The 18,749-nt window shown below is 38.0% G+C and overlaps 5 protein-coding genes across 14 annotated transcripts; 3 read left to right on the forward strand and 2 right to left on the reverse strand.

The window, feature by feature from the left end:
• Positions 1-231: 231 nt before the first annotated feature.
• On the reverse strand, positions 232-7,425 carry LOC140773827 (uncharacterized). 8 transcript variants are annotated; one of them, XR_012106530.1, is made up of 9 exons: positions 7,078-7,425; positions 6,543-6,657; positions 5,700-5,861; positions 4,322-4,368; positions 3,886-4,042; positions 3,338-3,404; positions 3,175-3,251; positions 868-954; positions 232-756 (listed from the first exon to the last, which is right to left on the reverse strand). XR_012106530.1 is itself a non-coding variant. In XM_073116590.1 (8 exons), exons 1-7 carry the CDS (start codon positions 7,282-7,284, stop codon positions 3,197-3,199), a joined length of 810 nt encoding a protein of 269 aa, XP_072972691.1. In that variant the 5' UTR covers positions 7,285-7,425; the 3' UTR covers positions 232-954; positions 3,175-3,196. The 8 variants fall into 8 exon arrangements, 3 of the variants coding, with proteins under 3 accessions (XP_072972691.1, XP_072972690.1, XP_072972689.1); XR_012106529.1 differs by having other exon boundaries at positions 232-954; positions 3,041-3,251; XR_012106528.1 differs by having other exon boundaries at positions 232-984; positions 3,041-3,251.
• Positions 7,426-7,753: 328 nt separating this feature from the next.
• On the forward strand, positions 7,754-12,787 carry LOC140773564 (protein disulfide-isomerase-like). Of its 2 annotated transcripts, none has more exons than XM_073116185.1 (11): positions 7,754-8,068; positions 8,687-8,717; positions 8,819-9,106; positions 9,192-9,380; positions 9,547-9,672; positions 9,889-10,026; positions 10,141-10,260; positions 10,448-10,565; positions 11,312-11,424; positions 12,082-12,230; positions 12,370-12,787. In XM_073116185.1, the coding sequence occupies exons 1-10, from the start codon at positions 7,854-7,856 to the stop codon at positions 12,223-12,225; spliced, it is 1,482 nt and encodes a 493-aa protein (XP_072972286.1). In that variant the 5' UTR covers positions 7,754-7,853; the 3' UTR covers positions 12,226-12,230; positions 12,370-12,787. The 2 variants fall into 2 exon arrangements, with proteins under 2 accessions (XP_072972286.1, XP_072972285.1); XM_073116184.1 differs by having other exon boundaries at positions 7,758-8,068; positions 12,040-12,230.
• A 143-nt stretch (positions 12,788-12,930) lies between these two features.
• LOC140773567 (uncharacterized) lies at positions 12,931-15,061 on the forward strand. The gene is made up of 3 exons (XM_073116189.1): positions 12,931-13,233; positions 13,328-13,471; positions 14,778-15,061. Exons 1-3 carry the CDS (start codon positions 13,054-13,056, stop codon positions 14,916-14,918), a joined length of 465 nt encoding a protein of 154 aa, XP_072972290.1. The 5' UTR covers positions 12,931-13,053; the 3' UTR covers positions 14,919-15,061.
• Positions 15,062-15,604: 543 nt separating this feature from the next.
• LOC140773566 (uncharacterized) lies at positions 15,605-17,182 on the reverse strand. 2 transcript variants are annotated; one of them, XM_073116187.1, is made up of 2 exons: positions 15,979-17,182; positions 15,605-15,868 (listed from the first exon to the last, which is right to left on the reverse strand). In XM_073116187.1, the coding sequence occupies exons 1-2, from the start codon at positions 16,320-16,322 to the stop codon at positions 15,625-15,627; spliced, it is 588 nt and encodes a 195-aa protein (XP_072972288.1). In that variant the 5' UTR covers positions 16,323-17,182; the 3' UTR covers positions 15,605-15,624. The 2 variants fall into 2 exon arrangements, with proteins under 2 accessions (XP_072972288.1, XP_072972289.1); XM_073116188.1 differs by having other exon boundaries at positions 15,968-17,158.
• Positions 16,186-18,299, forward strand: LOC140773565 (protein DMP3-like). The gene is made up of 2 exons (XM_073116186.1): positions 16,186-16,299; positions 17,238-18,299. Exon 2 carries the CDS (start codon positions 17,436-17,438, stop codon positions 18,078-18,080), a length of 645 nt encoding a protein of 214 aa, XP_072972287.1. The 5' UTR covers positions 16,186-16,299; positions 17,238-17,435; the 3' UTR covers positions 18,081-18,299.
• The last annotated feature ends 450 nt before the right edge of the window (positions 18,300-18,749 follow it).

Below are 18,749 nucleotides of genomic sequence, written 5' to 3' on the forward strand. Positions count from 1 at the left end.
GAATCTATAATTTGATGGGTTCCTGAAGACAATTATCTGCACGAGTCTGCTGATATCTGAGAATAATTAATTACTATATATGATCTGGAAAACCTGTTATCTATACGGCATAGGCGATTGCTGCCCATCATTACATTAATCAGATAATAAAAGTAAAGCGGATGCGAATGCTGGCTATTCTCTTTAACAAGAAAACAAAACTGAGAAAGTTAAAGTAAAGTAAGGGGAGGAACAGGGAAGAAGAAACTTTCTTTGCGTCAGTTTTCATCTAACTAGTACACTGCGCTCCAACTATCCAACCTCCATATTACCATTCAATATTTGAAGGAAAATGACATGGATGAATTTTGTAATAGAAGGAGCTGCTAAAAAATTGCATAAGCTTCAGAATTACATTCACTCTCTCATCCATCTACCTATCCACACAATGCCTTCTCCCCAACAAGAAATGCCTGCAGGAGACCACTTCAGTTTCTCCTCTCCAGTTCAGGGTACCAATGATCATCCAGATGAAGTCAAGTATGATGCATGGTGGTCAGGAGAAGAGAATATCGATGTCTCAAATAACATAGGATCTCCTCCACTATGGACCGATGTCTGCTACAGAAAACAAGATAAGTACTATTCTTCCATCTACCGGGAAGAGGTGATATCAAGATACCGACAAGAGATGCTTGATATGGCTGCAGACCTGCCAGAGTATGCTTACGAGCTCTCCCTGAGAGACCTTGCGGAGTTGCCCAGCGTTGCAAGTTCCCTGCAGGAAACACAAAACAAGGGAAAATATTTATTTGGTGATGAAAAGAAGAGGAAGAAGAAAATTAGGAGTAGGACACAGAGAAGCAAGAGCTGGGAAAATGGTGCTTTCCTCCTGAAGATGTTCTTCCCACTACCTCCAGATGGGAGGAGGAAGAGTCGTAGAACCTCCTCTTTGTTCTCCAAATGTGAAGAAAGCTGGATGGAGAACAGTACTAATGGTGAATGCTGCAAAGAAAGTGAGTTGACAGATCCAAGTAGAAGCAACAGCAGAAAAAGTAGAAGCAGCAGTGCCAGCAGTAGCAGCAGGTAGGCTTATAATGATATGAAATCTATTTTACAATCCAAAACAGCAGTTATGAATAAAACCAGCAAGTAATCAATTTCTTCTCAAATTAGTTAGGTAAGACAAGCAGATCAAAAGATATGTCTGCAAGCAATAATGAGATATATATTAGTCACGTTCATTCATGATGATGCAGTTAATTTGGAATAACTTAATACATAGGATGGATGCCTAATTTCATCTTAATATACTCATAATGAAATGCAGAGGATGCGCAGAAATCATAATTATTCTGTAAATTGAAGACACAATGTACATTTGGCACTGATTTCTTCCTCTCTTTTTCTCCTTTCTTAACCTACTGCTTTTTGAAGGAAAATGACAGGCTGCTATCCCTTCTTTCACACCAACAAAGAAAGAGCCAGGAAGAGATGAAAGTTACAGCACATCAGGCAGATGCATCAGCTATAGAATTGTTCCTTGTCTGTCAATTTCTTGTTGCTAGATTTCATTACCATTTGTTTCTCTAAATATCATGTAACTGTTCTAGAATGAGACTATCGATTGTCTTTGTCAAGCTTACCATACAGATAGAGCAGCATGAGAAGCAAGCTGCAGACCCTGAAGTTTCCAAATTGAACAGTTCTACTATGCAGTATGCAGTGTGTCTTTAGCATACTACTACAGTGGAATCATCAAAAGATCACTACTATGGACTCACTTCTACAAATTAAAAATATTGTTGCAGAATGAATCAAATATAATACCAAGACATTTCTACATATATACCCAAAAATCATTGATTTGTCACAATATAATAGGTTGGTTTAATACCAAGAGAAGTTAAGATGCAACAAGAAACACTGACAATAGTAAACAATTCACATATGTTTAGCAGCAGAACAGATAGATTACTACAAACAAAATCCCACACATTGCATTAAGATAATTATATGGAATACGAAGAAATAGTTACTACTCTATTATCACAGTGTCCTATATAAAGGGACAGGATCCATAATGTTATCTAAGCTTCAGGTGGCGTCATGCCTAGCACCTGAAAATATTATAGTTGAACTCTGAAGTCTGCATCAGAAATACCAATTCTATAAAAGGTACAGCCTTCATATCATATCCACATCATCCTATTTTCATATTGGATGTAAGAGAATATGAAGTCACTATAAATTGAAAAGGTTGAAATGATGAATTAAGTGATCATTTTCTCCACCTGAAATCCAGTTCCTAGGATTAATAAGAACAGGTTCCAGGTACACTACAGAGAAGATCAGTTCATCTGCACAAAAGTTGCACTAAAGTTACTACTATGGTAGCTGATCGTACGCTGGCTGAAATCAGGCAATCCACCACAAATTTTCTCTGACATAATAACTAGAGGGCAGCCAGTCTAATACTTTTTAAAGTTCAGTTACTCCAGTAAATAAACTCCAGGCACAACCTTTAAACGGCAACTCAGTAAGCAATTACTGTAGTACTTATAAGCAACATAGCCTCATATCACAACAGCTTCATAGAGGCATTATAAATCCTTTCCCACACATTCATCTCTATCCAGAGTCAATTTCCTTATCAGTTTAAGGGTCATCACATCCTTCAAACATCTGGCGTCAAAGTCATTTTAGTTTTCATTTGTCCAGTGTGGAAACATAATGGACAGAACGCACATGGAAAAACAGATATTAGCACCAGAGCCTTGTAGATTACTACTATTTTCAAATACAATCCCAGCCTCAAATAAGAAAGTAAAATTAATGACAACAGAGTCGTAACACCAGCAATTCTTTGATGGCCTTTGTTCTACAGCAATGGAAATGAGAAATTGTATCGCAACTGCATCAACTATATAAAAGTATGTTTTACATGCATGTTATCCTGATGGTTGATTACTAGCATTCACTCTAGAGGACACTTGTTTCAGTTGACTTCTTTGTTCTTTTGAGTACAGCACCTATATCATATATAGACCAATGAACCTACCTTTTACAAATAATTTTTGAGAGAGACAATAGAAAAGAGACTCATGGATTAGGATGGCCAGATTTATGGTGTTCTCCTACTCTTCCAATAGTATCAAGTATACCAGGAAACACCATATATTATAAGGTGAAAACCTTTCAGATCTGCTATTCCTCATTACTTTTCATTATCACCCTCAGTATCTTGTATGGAAACACCTCTGAATCTTGCCCTGCAGCAAAATGCATCCAATTACGACAACAGAACAGACGTAATCAACTTTGGAGAACATAAAAACAAATATAATGCCCTGGCAACCTGCGAGATACAGGAGCAACCCGCTGAACATGTCTTGTTGATTGAGAATCTTTTGTAGGCGAGACTTCTGCATTAGCAATTTAGTTAGCTGATAATAATTTGCTCATCTAATTATGGCTAATAAATGAATGAGAGTGATGATTTGTATTAGTTTAAAACAGCAAGAATGAAGGAGCTTTGAAAATAATATTTGAGTTTGATTAACAACCTATCAGTGTATCAACAGATATCATAATAATATTCATAACTTCTAAGAATTGTAGACCTGGGAATGATCATTCCAAGGACCACATAAGAGCTCTAAATGGCATGTCCATAATGTTGTTCTAGTCGAAAAGGTTAAACACGTCTGTCCTTGATTTATTGCCTAGATAAAACAAACACTAAATTGCGAACAAGGTTTCAGGTTATCATCTAACATAATTGGGCACTAAAGCAAATGAGTCAGAAAAAGTAAAACATCTAATAATTTAATGCTTGTACTGATGAGAAAAACCATATGTCTATCAGGGAGAAAAATAAAACAGAGAAGCAGAGAATTATTTCACCTAAAGGCTTTTGAACCTCAGATATTATGGCTTGATCATAGTTGGTGATGGTATCAGATGTACTTGGAGCCTCGTCTGATAGCTTTGACTTGGGTACCTTACTTTTGCTCAGAAAAGAAAGAGAATCGAGCTGTTTCTGCAGAATATCATTCTTTTCCTGTAAAATGAAAAAAGAGATGTTTTGCATAACTATATACGTAATCATTTTGATCCTTGACAACCAATAGAGAAGCACATGAACTCCTTAAGAGGAAGTCGGAAAGAACCATCTTAAAGAAAGATTTTCTAGAACCTACTTATATCCAAACAATAGAAATATACAAGAAATTCCATGGCTGACCAATATCATGGGCAATCAAGTAGCAATCCAACAAAACCAGCAAAATCCATATGATAAATGAAGCAAGAGCAAGTTGCTCATAATTGGTAAACCTACCCTTTCAGATGATAGGATTCCCATCAACCGTGCTGAATGCTGCTGTTCTAATACAGAAGAAACAATAAACAGATCATTATGACAATGTCAAAGTAAAGAAAAATAAAAGTAAAGTATTTATATCAAATCAATCTATTTGAGAAGATAATTCATTTCCAAGACAAGTATATCAACATATATGTAGTTATGTATATGTATATATAAAGTTATACACAATAATGTAAGTAGGCATAAGATTTCCAACACAAAGACTTAGGAAGGTTCACTGAGGAAAAACCATATAAATTGATATATAAAATTGATTAACAAAAGAAGAGAGTGAATTTGGTACAGCAAACTCTTAAAATCATTGCATCATTTCCTGGAAGAATGCTCTAGAAATAATCATAAGGATTTGGTGATATAAAAAAAAAAAACTAAATTTCTGATGTCAATCATATTCATAGCATCTAATTAATAAAAGGATAGCCATTGTCATCACCACCTATTAAAATCTCCAAGCAAGAATGACATCAAAGGAGTGTCTTTGTGACTTTTACCAATACATGTAAAGAGGAAGTGTACAGTATGATGCAACTTATCACTTTATTTCTGAATCTGACAGGTCAACAAGAAGAAATTACTACATTATATTCTCTTTCATACACCACCTCGAGCTATTGTGTGAGGTTCAACTAGAAATAAGTTCTTCTCATCAAACTTAAAAATTGCTTTGGAGTTTGGACAACCAAAATGTGCATTGGACAGATCCACCTATCACTTAGTTGCACTCAAACTATGTCCAATCTTTTAAGCTAACTTTCTTGATTCTAACATGACCCATTCCATATACTCATATGCAAATTTGTTACCACGCAAATTATGAGACTGACCTACATTCCACCGTACTGAGACCAACATTATGGTGGGACTGACCTGCCTTCATAGCTTTTGATGATGAATGCAGGAGCTAAAACCATCAAAACACAGGTACTTTCCTTTCCTCACCTTAAACCAAATGAAGCATAACCTACCTAAATCTCGCATCCCCTAATCTCCACCATAACCAAAATGAGGAACAAAAATTGACACGTCTAGTTAGTTAATATCTGCAGGGGGGACGATGACTAAATTATGAGAAAGGCAAAGAAATGATAGTACAAATTACAGAAGATTGGGATTTGAAAACAAACATTCAAACTTTGTCACTATGCAAATCCTTAAAGGAAAGAATATATTGTAACACTAAAAAAGCTAACCAGAGAGGACAATGCTTACAGTCCATTTAATATGACTGACAAGCTGGTTCTAGTATCAAGTATGTGAACTTGTGCTAACCAAAACAGAAAAGAAAAGGAAAAAAGACAGCTATTTCTACATGGGGCAGTAACTAGGAAACCTTTCAAAGCGTTTTTATGCTGGTTCTTTAGTGCTCCATAAAGTGCTAGAGAAAATTTGGCTATTGAATCATCAACTGAGGAGTTTATGAGTCTGTTGAGAGAAACACAAATGCGCGGTAGCCCCTTGGACTTGACAACCATCAAATTTGCATAGCCAACACCTGAACAACAAGAAATCATATCTGATATTGATAAGTAACATCGCCATAAGAAACTTGAAATTTAAGGAGGATTGCCATAGTTTTGTCTAAAAAAAAAAACTTAGAAAACTATTTTTGCCAATTCTCAGGAAATCATCGGTAAAGGCGGCACCCATACAAAGAAGGAAAAAACAGGAAAAGTAAATTCAGAATGCAACACATAAAAATAATGTGATCATTTTTCAAGAATAAAAATTCCTTGTGAAACGACTGGTCTACTGTTCCATTTGTCATTCCACTCTTCTTCAAGCCAAGATTCAAAGCTACACTGTGTTTACACTTCATTTACCAGTGTTTCTGTCAGGAACTCCACGCAATCCAGCAAAGACAATTCCACATCACGAGCTAAGCCTCAAAGTTCTTGGAGCTTTGGTTATATTATATCATACATAGAACTTCAAATTATATTGAACTATTGATGCGGGCCTGTCTGTTTGTCTAATACATGGTCATGTATGGATGGGAAAACACATGGAAGGTAATGGTAAATTATAGTTGGACATATTTCAAAGTTACTGAAATATGCTTTATGCAACAGAAATGCAGTAGTATTTTGTGATTCACATCCAGCTCAGATAGGATACATCTAGACTACCAAATGCATAAACAAATATGTTGATCAATAAGGCCTGTAAGACTAACCAGTGTCACTGTTTGGCTGACCATTGAGAACAAGCTTTACTTCCCCCATAGACAGAGAAGATTTGAAATAATCAACAAAATCAGACCATGTACCACCAATCCCGATGTCATCTCTCTGCATAGAACACACCCATACAAGAATTCAGTAATGAAGCAGATATTGATAACAAAACTCTCATACATTGGATAAAAGAACACCAGTAGCAGCAAACGGACTACTGCAAATGGTCCAGTCCTGACTAAGGGGCCATCCGTTAAGTGGACTAAATGAACTATCAAAAGCGAGACGGATACATACTTGATTGGAGAGATTACTACCCTAAAAGAATGGTCTTTCAATCTTCTAAAAGGAAAAGGATTCATAAATTTTGAACTCAAAATAGCCTGAAATATCTTAAAGTTGTATACCTACCTTCTCTTGCGGATCGTTTTTTAAGGAGGAGGAAAAACCAAACAAAATCTCGGTTAAAACAAAAATCTGATCTTCTTGCTCCTACATCAAAATCAAATCATAGTTTAGGATGACGAGAATTACAAGGTCTTCAAGTTCGGGGATAGTGAGGACGCGATCCCAAGAGAGGGAATGGAAGTCGGAGACGACGATTTGGAAGCGAGAGGAGTCGAGAGCGTGGGCGTAGAAGAGGAGAGGACGAAGAGATATGGAAGCACCAAGTTCACTCGATTCCACTTTCACTTCTCCAAATATGGGATCGAAGTCATCGAATCCCTTCTTTGCCGCCATGGAGGAGAGGAATCGAGCGGAGGAAGAAGACGAGAGAGGAGGTCGCTTAAACCGCACGAAGGCATCAGGCACCGCGCGGAACTCATTCAACCTGGTTGAAGTCGGCAACGCGATATCGACTAATGCTGCTATGTGAGATTCGTTAATACAGGACTATCCGGCAACGTAAGCTCGTATGTCGCCGTCTTACTGCTGGCATCTTTTGCACATCACCCATCTATGTTTCCTCTAATTACTTAAACCCTCCTACGTTTCCACTTTCAAGAATATCCGCAAACCGCAACTTAAAAAAAAAAAAAAAAAACAGCCCATTCGATTTATAAAGAAAATTAGAGGACTATTATGAAAACGAGATAAAGAGTGAGGAAGAACGAAAAGGATTTCTTTCATAATATTGTTAAAATGTAGATGGGTATATGCGAAAAAGAAAAAGAAAAAAGAAAACGTAACCAAAGACGATACCGTGTTAGCAAGTAGCAACTGACCTGCATAGCTCGTAGAAACTGACCTGCATTGCTCGTAGAAAGCCGAGTACAAGGAAAAGCGTTGCAGATTTCTCTAGTTCCCTCATGGCGACTTCTAGGGTTTGGACCTTCTTCGGCCTCCTTCTCTTCTCGTTGCTCTGTCTAACCCTCACAGTCGCGGCGGAGGCGGAGGGCGGTGCTGGTGGTGTGGCAGCGGGGGAAGAGGCGGAGCCTTCGGCGGTCCTCACCCTCGATGCCTCAAACTTCTCCGAGACTGTGTCCAAGCATCCTTTCGTCGTCGTTGAGTTCTACGCCCCATGGTAATACAAAGTTCCCAGATATATCTTGTCAAGCTTTTGTTTCGTTGAGTTCAGGGTTTGTGATCATAATGGGTGTTTAAAAGGGAGGTTTTAATTTTTGTTGTACTTAAGACTATAGTTCCTGCTCTGTTTCTTTTATTGATTGAACTAATAATCAATATACCAATCTTGATTACAATATTTTTTTCACAAGTTTCATGAATATATCTAGGGAAATTGAGTTTTGTTTATGATTGCGGTGATGCTGAATCTCTAGCGTCTAATTCTAGTCCCCTCGGATTATTGAGTCACTCTATCACATATTTGTACTGTCCTCCGTCATTATCGTATCTGTTATGGATGTTAATTTTATGTCTTTTTTTAGATTTTCTGTTAAGTAAAGAAAGGTCTTCATAGATTATGTTCATCCAGGGACTTCCCAGTTCGTCTATATAATGGGCCCTCATTCCAAAGTGCAGTGATATTGCGTAATGTTCCCAAGATCCTGATAGTTAATTCCATATATTTGGTTGCTATTGTTCTTTTTGTTATTTTCTATCTTTAGAAATCACGCTATATATTCTTTGTCTTCATTTATTTCTGTCGCTGATGAAATGTACTCTGCTGTACCCTTAACAGGTGTGGTCATTGTAAGAAACTTTCTCCCGAGGTATAAAAAAATGAAAAACTTTATATACTATCGTCAAAATTTTACAAGATTAGGTGATCTTTCTTATTTATTGAGCCACATTTCTGGTTTTCATCTTTTAGTATGAGAAGGCTGCATCAGTGCTGACTAAGCACGATCCTCCAGTCATTCTAGCTAAAGTTGATGCTAATGATGATCTAAACAAAGGACTTGCCTCAAAGTATGAGATAAAGGGATTTCCAACACTGAGGATTCTGAGGAATGGGGGAAAGGAAATCCAAGAATACAAAGGTCCTCGAAGTGCCGATGGTATAGTTGAATATTTGAAGAAACAAGTTGGTCCTGCATCATCAGAAATCGAATCATCAGATGATGCTGATAAGCTTATCAGTGACAAGAAGATCACTATCGTATGATATCCATCCTGTTTTCTTTCGTTTGTCTCTTTCATCCAATTGATTGACACTTTTACTTCATCCTCCTAACTTGTTATAGGTTGGGGTGTTCTCTGAATTTTCTGTAGAGGAATATGAAAACTTCACTACTGTTGCTGAGAAATTACGCTCTGACTATGAATTTGGTCATACCTTGAATGCCAGACTCCTTCCTCGTGGGGAAACAACAGTAAAACAACCCTTTGTTAGGTTGTTTAAGCCATTTGATGAACTTTTCATTGATACACAGGTATTCAAGATCTCAATGAATCATATTCTCCTTCTCATGCATGTTTGGATAGTATTAGATTTGTGCATGCAGATAAACATTGATGACATAATGGACGTCAATTCATTCTTTGAAGACAGGTGTATGGTTGCTATGCTGGTAATATAATGTTTATGAGCTCCTGCAGGATTTTCGTGTGGATGCTTTACAACGTTTTGTTGAATCTTCAAGTATTCCAGTTGTTACTACCTTCAATAAAGATCCTAGCAACCACCCTTTTGTCATGAAGTTCTTCAACAGCCCTAATGTCAAAGTAAGGATTATTATCTCTCCAAAACTGAGTTAATAAATCATCTGCAATTCTATTTATCACTTTCAGTCCATTAATGTAGGCATGACAAATTCATTAGGTTGGTAGATAGTAATATATTGAAACATGGTATACAGATTAATTTCAGTGTCCTAGTTATACCATTCTTATTTCCTATTTTGCTGTCTTATTTATGTTGCTTATCTTTGCAAAGAATAGGTTTTGCTTTTTTTGAACTTCAGCGATGAACTATTTGATACTTTCAAGTCCAAGTACTATGAGATTGCTGAGAGCTACAAGGGAAAGAATATAAGCTTTCTTGTTGGTGACCTGGATGCCAGCCAAGGTGCTTTCCAAGTAAGTTATGGTAATTTGTTTGATAAGTTCTGTGAACTTGTATTTTCTTCATCCTAGTTATATAGCCTGTTAAATAGTTTGTAACAGACTTTTTGGTTGTACATAAATCAACAGTTTTTCGGCCTCCGGGAAGATCAGGTGCCCCTTGTTATCTTACAAGAAAATGATGGAACAAAGTTTCTGAAGTCAAACCTGAAACCCGATCAGATTGCATTGTGGCTGAAGGAGTACATGGTATGTCCCTATTACAAAATATTTGTTGTATTTCACAATTATTGGTTCCTAGAAGTCTAAGTCTGTTATTTTCATTTTTCTACATTTTTTATATAATTTCTATGATGCCAACGTTTCCTTGCTTTTTTGGGGCTTTGTTATATAATTGATTATTTTATCATTTTCTAATTCAAACATGTGGATGTAGGAGGGGAGCTTAAAACCATATAGAAAGTCACAGCCAGTTCCTCACAATAATAATGATCCTGTCAAAGTTGTTGTGGCAGACAGTCTCAATGAAATGGTTTTTAACTCTAAAAAGAATGGTTAGTCCTTCTGAGTACTGATATACCCAATTTTCTGTATATGGTTATATGCTTACCTCTCTTTCAGATTGCAATTTCTATATCAACTGTCTAGAATGATTAAAGAAAGTTGTCCAAAAGAATTTATGCCAAAACATGTGATCAAAGTCATGTGATGTGTGACATACTATTGATGCATTAGCTGTTTCTTTCCTTCTCAAAAGCTTTTTAGTGGTGTTGGGTAAGAAAAAAAAGAAGTGAGAAAGTAGAAATGCATACTGTGTGATGTATGGAGAAGCAAGTAGTGAATCTTGATAGATTTTGAAGCTTGGAGTAATAAGTTGTATGCAACAATGTGGAGAAGTGTATGAAAACTTATTTCCATACTTTTGATTAGGTACTTCATGTAAGTTTAGTACAACACAATATGACCAATTGTCAGCACAAATCGTTACCTGGGCTTTGGCACTGAAGCAGATTTAATTGCAATAGTTTTGTTTGCTGAGGACCCTTAAAGGACAAACAACAAACACTTTTGCATTCAAACTTTACACTAATAATAGATTTACATAATATTTGCCTATACGCCTTGCCTTTTTAGCCAAACATGCTAGTAAAGTAGTAATTAGTGCAAAAATTATTGCCATTGTTAGTGCTTGGTGTTTGGTATGCAATAGCCATTTTGATATATAAACAGGAAAGGTTATAGCTTCTAAAGGGCTCTTATTGTTCTTTCCATTCCATAGTTAATGATTTTCCTTTTGCAGTCCTGTTGGAGTTTTATGCACCTTGGTGTGGACATTGCAAGAAACTAGCACCTATCTTGGATGAAGTAGCTGTTTCATTTGAAAATGAGGCTGATGTCATCATTGCGAAGATGGTAAACTATGTTATCTTAGAAACTTAGAATGGTTCAAGTTTTATGAATCATGAATTTTCTGGCACATCATGGCTTTTTTTGGGTCCCAGTCTCTTCTCTTTGCAGTAGATGTCATGACTCATCTAGCTGGATGATCATAAATTTCATAATGTTTTATTTTTCCTGGGATTATTGTGATTTGAACTTTTGCGAGTAGTATGCCGGACTATCTCGTTAGGTTATTGTAATGAATTGAGAGATGACAGTAGCAAGATACCTAGTTGGAGCTGGGAAACTGATTACTACCCAAATTAGGTAGCAATACTATTGTTGTATCATACAGACGATCATCCCCTCAGAAATTTTGTCCCAACAGAATATTTAGAACCAAAGCAATAGTCATCTACCAGTAACAGCTAGTAAAACAACATAATACTCTATCATTATAATAAAGTCGATCTCTCATTGTAGAATTGTAGAAATTATTAAGTTGTTGCTTAAACACCATATACTTCATCCTTAGTGATTATTGAATTTGTCTAAGTGATTATTTTCTTTCCAAATCTACATTTGAATAAGGAACTTATATTCTTAAAATATTTGCTGAGTTGTTTTATCTTTGATATTGGATTATAGGATGGTTCAGCAAATGACATTCCAAATGAATTTCAAGTTCAGGGTTACCCAACAATGTACTTCTCTTTAGCAAGTGGGAAACTTTTGCAGTATGAAGGGGGTAGGACTGCAGAGGACATCATTAATTTCATACAGAAGAACCGACATGTTATCGATGAACATGACTCCCTACGAGACGAGCTATGATCAAGGTTCTCGTCCAACTTCTTATTTATTGCAAACCCTAAGTTCTATACATCTCATGTTGCTGATGCTATCTAATGGAAGTTCTTGCTACCCTCGTGCTTTGCCGCATGAAACCATTACTGAGAGTAATTTGTTTAATTGCAGGGATTGACATCAGCAGATGAAGAAGAATATACACTCTGCTGCCTAATATAGCAGATATCCATGACAAGTTGTGTGAGCTTACAGGTCCAAATTTTCTGAGCTAGTTTTAATAACCACCCCACGTGCATCGGATATTCAAGTTTTAGCTTTGTAGTGGCAACTTTTATCCTAACTTGGGCCTTGGAAGTGGATGCAATATTTATGAGCAAGTGAGGTTTTTTTTTTTATTTTCTTTTCCTTTTGGTTGAAATAAACGAGAGTTTATGACTCCAAATTAAACCATTAATGAACTCCATTCATCTTGTATATACTAGATTTTAGGATTTATAATGAGACCCTGTATATGAGGAGCAGAAGGATGGCATTGAATGCTCGGCTTCATAATGTAAAAGATTTTGCTGCTTCCTTTTACTGAAGCTTTGCCTTGGATCGTTTTTATTTAGAAACGGCAAAGTTCATTTTTTATCTGAGATAACGGATAGATGTGCCTAAAAAGGGATGTAACAAGGAAGCAAAATGGTAAATTAATTATCCAAACGGTGTCCTCTTTCTCACGCACGTGCGCGACTCGTTAAGTCGTAACCCGAAAGGAAAAAAATTTCCCAAGTTTTCGTAGTCGTGCTTGCGGTTCTCACTCTCCTCTGCTCGCATTAGTTATCGTCACCTCTCCTGGCCCGAAATAGGATGGATTTGGAGGCGGCGAAGAGAGCGCTGGAATCGGCGGCGATGGAGATCCTCCCGACCCCATCCCTCGAATCCATCCCTTCTAAATTCTATGATGCCTTCGTCCTCCGCGGCCTCCGCATCGATCTCGTCGAGCCCGGCCGTCTACTCTGCTCTTTTGTCGTCCCTCCTCGCCTCCTCGTAAGCCCCCCTGCTCTCTCTCCCTCCCTCTCTCTCTGGATTTCTAGTCGTATCTGTTTCGATTTTGATGCGATCTCCATGTCTCTGGTTTTAGAACACGGGCAAGTTCATACACGGCGGGGCCACCGCGTCGCTGATCGAACTGGTCGGCTCGGCCGCTTTCTACACCGCCGGGGCGCGCACGAGGGGCTTGCCTCTCGAGATGAGCATATCTTACTTGGATGCCGCCTTTGCCAACGTGGGTCTCTCTCTCTCTCTCTCTCTCTCTCTCTCTCTCTCTCAAGCCTCTTATATTCGTTTGGTTGTTCAAAGAAGGAAAAAATGTCCTTTTTTTCTTCTTGTTGTTTTCCTGGATTGGTTGTGTTTTGGGTTGAGGAAATTTGATTGGGATTGAGGAAAGATGAACTGGGTTTTCTGATTTGGAGGAAACCAGAAGGATTGATTCACTGAAGGTTAGAAATTTTAAGGTGGGAAAATACTTATTCTTGTGGTAATTAGAGATCTAGAACTTCTGGGTGGTCGGAAATATGCCTTAATTTACTTCATATGACCAGTCGCCTTTCTTTTGGTACAATGCTCCCTTGTTAGAAGGAATATTTAGCTTAATATTATTTGTGAGGAGAATCAATCCTCGATATGCCATGCGGATTAGAATAAAATCCAGCTTAGTTTTTGCTTATTACTTAAAATTAGCTTGTCAAGAAAGGACTGGATTTTTCAATAATTATATATGAAAATTGTAAGGTGGAGCTCTGGTGGTGAAGAATTTAGATCGCCTAAATGGACTGTGATTGTAATGGTATACCTTTGACTTGATAAACTGATAGGCATTGATTTTCTTGTGTGACAACAAGAATTTTGTGGTTTTTGTGTCATGCTGTTAGATAGATGGATTTGCAGCGAATCACTTCATTTGAAGTGAAGTTGAGTTGTAGAGCTCTTTAATTTTTAACTATTTCACTTATTCATATACTCGTATGCCCAGGTACTTTGCTAGGTAAGGAAGAACAGGAACTGAGGAAGACACAGTTATTCTGTATAATTACTTTCTGGATTTTGATACCCTTTGATTGAATGTGGAGTTATTCTTATTCTTTATTTTATCTTCCGCTGATAATCATTTCAGTTGGTACTCTCTATTACTGACCCATGTTTGCTACATGTATTATGTAGTAAACCTAGACATTCTTTAACTCTAAACATGAATTGGCACCAATCAGATTCGCAGAATCTTCAGAAAGTAGAGGATAGAATTCACAGTCAACTTTAGGACGTATAATCTATCAATATGACCAGATTAACTAGTTTTTCTCTCTTAATTCCTACTTTACTAGGCTATTTTGTTCAATTAATAATATAATTTGCCTTCTTGTTGTTCAGCTCTGTTTTGGCTAGTTTATTTATTTACTTAGCAGCAACTGTTCTTCACTTTACCAACAGGAAACATCATAATTAATCATGATGTAGAATAGATCTGATGAAGTAGCAGTTGTAGATTTCTTAGTGTGACTATGATGCTAAAGTACTCTTCTTTGGTTATTCAGGAAGAAATTGAAATTGAGGCCAAGGTATTGCGTGCTGGAAAGGCAGTCGGGGCTGCCACAGTTGAGCTGAGGAAAAAAACTGGGAAGATAATTGCTCATGCTCGCTACACCAAATATCTTGCTGCATCTAGTAACTTGTAAAAGCAAATCTATTCATTTGCTTGATCTCCTCTGGTATTAATCCATATTAGATCTAACAACATTCATAAATATGAGCTCTCTTCTGTACGTTACAAACATCATGTTCTAAAAAGATAATAAAGTTGGATCTCTTGTTGCCTGCATTGATATCCTTATCTGCTGCTTCTGGATGTAAATTTGAACAAATTCAGGTATTCTACTTTTATGTCTGAGAGTTTCATTTACTAACATTCATAAGACAGGCAGGATGTAGGGAAACATCGTCTTTGGATAACATGAACATGCACACTTTCTTTACTTGCTAGCATGGTTACAATATGACAGTACAGTGTGTTTCTAATGTCAAGCCTTTGGAGGAATCAATTTCTTGTTTACCTTCAATTAATCACTGGATACCACCACTACTTACACCATGAAGAGTTTTGAGAAGGAATACAAGTTGCCCATAGAAGAACAACATAAAGGTACCTCCAAGAATTATATTGGCTATTGTTATTGAAAGATCCTCACATGGGAGATCAGGTTTGCTTCTCCACAAATATATTTACTTGCAACTGTAAGATACATCTCTGTTATTTAAACAAGTACCACTCTAGCAGGAAGTAATCTCACCCTAATTACCAATAGCGATAGAAGCGATAGTTGGAGGAGCTTCTCCCCTTAGTTCTAAGAGCATGCTTTAAGTGTTGTATAGAAGTTTATTTATTTATTTATCAATAACACGCTTTTGGTACAAAAGTCTTGCTACTGGTATTGTGTTCTCCTCTTGGATGAAGACTGATGAGTTCTCTGAACAATGAACAGCTTCTTCAACGCCCTTAGCATCACACCTAAGCCAGGCCTTTTGTATCGAATTGCTCGCACGCTTTTTGAGGCACCCAGCGTCGGCAACAGCTGCAGCTCCAACGCTCGATGCCGCTCCAGTTGGACGGACAATCCTCTCTGTACGCCTATTATCACAATTATAAATATAAATTCATCGTTCTCTATGAACTTATTTAAGTTTTTAGATATGGTATCAAAATACGAGCTAAATTCTAACCATATACCTCCAACCAACCTTCTTGACATCATCTGTACGCCGCTCCGATCCCTGTCAGGAGAAGCGCAAAAGAAATCGTCGTTGAAGTCTTCCCATAACTTATCCATTCTCTCCTCATCTTCAAGAAGATAGTTGCCACCGCCGCTGCCGTAGTCACTCAACGCCGGTGAACTTGGCTTGAAATCCTTGTCGGTTAGTGAATGGTTAGCGACGTCGAAGGCTCCTTCGACCAAAGAGAAGCTTCTCCGGGTGCTGTTTGTGCTTGGTTTGGAGGAAAACAAGAGAGTACCGGAGGTCGGGAAAGGAAGTTGGAAGATGGGCTTCTGGTTCTCAACTATGGTAGGGAAGCTGAACTCCTCCATCTCCTCTTCTTCTTACCACTACTACTCTTATTTTCCGATCTCTTTATTAAATAGAGTGCAAGTATGAGACAAGAATAGTTGACCGGGAGAGGTTATAATCAGGGGAGCCTTGGCAGGATTCACTGCAGCTCCTTCTGCAGGAATTTCCTGATGAGTAGTACCCAACAACACCATTATTATTATCCAACGTACTCCTGCAGCCAGGGCTGCAAAGAATCTCTTCATAATTTCTCTATAAAAAAGAGAGTAGCTTTCAGGGTGGGTGTGATGTATTATATGACGCCGGATTAAGCGGGAGTGAGAATCTAGAATGGAGTTGAAGAACAAGTGTTTTGGTTGATCAATTAGGAGTTTTTGATTCCATCCGAACCAATGAGAAGTGTGGGTTAGGTCAAGGAATTAAGACCAGATTAGTTGACCAGTTTGGAGTAGTACGTGTTTTCTATTTTCTTTGCAGGTTAGGCGCACCTCAAATCTTGCCAGGCTTACGTCCGACTGGGTTACGATTTTAAAATGTCATTCGTCAACTAGTTATAAGTTTTGACTTAGGCGTGAGAGAGGATGATTATATACCTACCCAAAATGTTCTTGTTTGAATGAATAGAGACTTATTTTCTACACTTAAAAAACTATCCAACCATTTCTCTACTGGGAAACGATTTCATGGACCTAACCCCACCCTACTTGGTCATGAATTATACCTAACGCGCCAAGCAGCAAGGTATATAAAATTGCTTACGTGGAGCATTATGATTATTCGAAGTTGTTAGTAGTCCAGCCCATGGGAATAACGTGTTGGCTAACTTCCCGTGCGACCCCTGGTATTTCAGCCAACGAGGCGCTGCCAAATACCATGATGGAGTAAGTTCCTTAATTTGGGTCCGCAGTTGATCTGCTCAAATATTTCATTAACAGGATCAATAGCTTCACGTCTCGCACAACCTATGTAAGTACAAGCAACAAGACCTCATCACGGGAGCTTCAATTCAATCCTTGCAAGCCAAGCTAATCTCGAATTGAGTAGTAATATATAATCATCAAGCACCAACAACTATATTCCTTTCAAGTTTCCAAGTTTCAAGCATCCCAAAAGATCAAAGAGGTTCCTCAAATATGTCTCTCCGGCCAAGATCCAAGCCCGCCGCCACCGCCGCCGTTGGAGAAGAAACAGGCGACAACATTACAGAAGCCCTCCACGTGTCCCCCTCCCCAACCCTAACCCAACAAGCTCTCGCCTCCGCCGCCAATTTAGCCAACCTCCTCCCCACCGGCACCCTCCTCGCCTTCCAGCTCCTCACCCCGGTCTTCACCGCCAACGGCACGTGCGACGCCACCACCCGCCTCCTGACACGTGGCTTCTTAACCCTCCTGGCCTCCTCCTGCGCCGTCGCCTGCTTCACCGACAGCTGCAGGCTGCCCGACGGCCGCATCCTCCACGGCCTCGCCACGCCGCGCGGGATGTGGCTGTTCGACGAATACGAGGGAGGCGGCGCCGCGGCGCCGCGTCCGGGAAACCTGGCGAAGTACAGGATTCGGCTAGTGGACTTCGTCCACGCGGCGCTGTCGGTGCTCGTGTTCACCGCCGTGGCGATGCGGGATAAGAACGTGGTTGGGTGCTTCTATCCGGCGCCGGAGAAGGAGACGAGGGAGGTATTGGATATCTTGCCGTTGGGGGTAGGAGTTATCTGCAGTTTGTTATTCGTCGTCTTCCCCACGAGGAGGCATGGGATTGGATACCCAGTAACCAATGGTGTATAACCGACATGATCTTGTTCTTTACTGCGTCATTTAATTAAAGAAGAGTTTAATGGATCAAATCACTCAGGGTTTGCATGAGCCATTGCCCATACAAATCTGATTGGAAATTAAGAATAAAATCTACAGGCCTTGTATTCGGATCGGAAAGAATAGCACAGTGATAAACTTGTGAGGTGTTCTAAAGTACCCTTTTACTTTATGAATAATATCAATTTTAGAACAGTTATTTCTTTTTATTATTCTTAAAATTAGATTTTATTATAAAAGTAACTATTTTTTATGTTTACTTGTATTTTAAATCTTAAAAAAATTATTATTTTTAATGTAATATAAAGTGAATTATAAGATGAAAAATTATGTTTTATTTTTATAAAATTATCATAAATATTTTTTGATTTGATATAAAGTCGATTAATAGGATAAATATCAAGAGTAAATTAGTAATTAGGTTAGTGTGTGATATAAAATATAATTTTGATGAATAATATTTATATTTTAAAATAATATTATTACGATGTTTAGCTATTATTCTAAAATAAATTATATTTTAGAATTAAAAAAGAATTATTTCTCAAAGTATACCTGGGTAATATTTCCTTCTGTTGCCAGTATTCTTCTAGTCTGAATGATAATCCGAAGTGAGGCAAAATTTAGACATCACCGGTCACG

The sequence above is a fragment of the Typha angustifolia genome, chromosome 13 (assembly GCF_048772165.1).
Source record: "Typha angustifolia cultivar Huaian chromosome 13, ASM4877216v1, whole genome shotgun sequence".
NCBI lineage: Eukaryota > Viridiplantae > Streptophyta > Magnoliopsida > Poales > Typhaceae > Typha > Typha angustifolia.

What these genes read in the sequence shown, in the direction of transcription:
- LOC140773827 (XM_073116590.1), bottom strand. Translation starts at nt 7,284, where the DNA reads ATGGCGGCAAAGAAGGGATTCGATGACTTCGATCCCATATTTGGAGAA. An exon ending in TCCCCGAACTTGAAGACCTT is followed by an intron (nt 6,658 to 7,077) that starts GTAATTCTCGTC and finishes TGTTCTATGCAG; the next exon opens with AGAGATGACATCGGGATTGG. An exon ending in GAATCCTATCATCTGAAAGG is followed by an intron (nt 4,043 to 4,321) that starts GTAGGTTTACCA and finishes TTCATTTTACAG; the next exon opens with GAAAAGAATGATATTCTGCA.
- LOC140773567 (XM_073116189.1), top strand. Translation starts at nt 13,054, where the DNA reads ATGGATTTGGAGGCGGCGAAGAGAGCGCTGGAATCGGCGGCGATGGAG. An exon ending in TCGTCCCTCCTCGCCTCCTC is followed by an intron (nt 13,234 to 13,327) that starts GTAAGCCCCCCT and finishes CTCTGGTTTTAG; the next exon opens with AACACGGGCAAGTTCATACA. An exon ending in TGGATGCCGCCTTTGCCAAC is followed by an intron (nt 13,472 to 14,777) that starts GTGGGTCTCTCT and finishes TTGGTTATTCAG; the next exon opens with GAAGAAATTGAAATTGAGGC.
- LOC140773565 (XM_073116186.1), top strand. Translation starts at nt 17,436, where the DNA reads ATGTCTCTCCGGCCAAGATCCAAGCCCGCCGCCACCGCCGCCGTTGGA.
- LOC140773566 (XM_073116187.1), bottom strand. Translation starts at nt 16,322, where the DNA reads ATGGAGGAGTTCAGCTTCCCTACCATAGTTGAGAACCAGAAGCCCATC. An exon ending in GTACAGATGATGTCAAGAAG is followed by an intron (nt 15,869 to 15,978) that starts GTTGGTTGGAGG and finishes TTGTGATAATAG; the next exon opens with GCGTACAGAGAGGATTGTCC.
- LOC140773564 (XM_073116184.1), top strand. Translation starts at nt 7,854, where the DNA reads ATGGCGACTTCTAGGGTTTGGACCTTCTTCGGCCTCCTTCTCTTCTCG. An exon ending in GTTGAGTTCTACGCCCCATG is followed by an intron (nt 8,069 to 8,686) that starts GTAATACAAAGT and finishes TACCCTTAACAG; the next exon opens with GTGTGGTCATTGTAAGAAAC. An exon ending in CCAGCCAAGGTGCTTTCCAA is followed by an intron (nt 10,027 to 10,140) that starts GTAAGTTATGGT and finishes ATAAATCAACAG; the next exon opens with TTTTTCGGCCTCCGGGAAGA.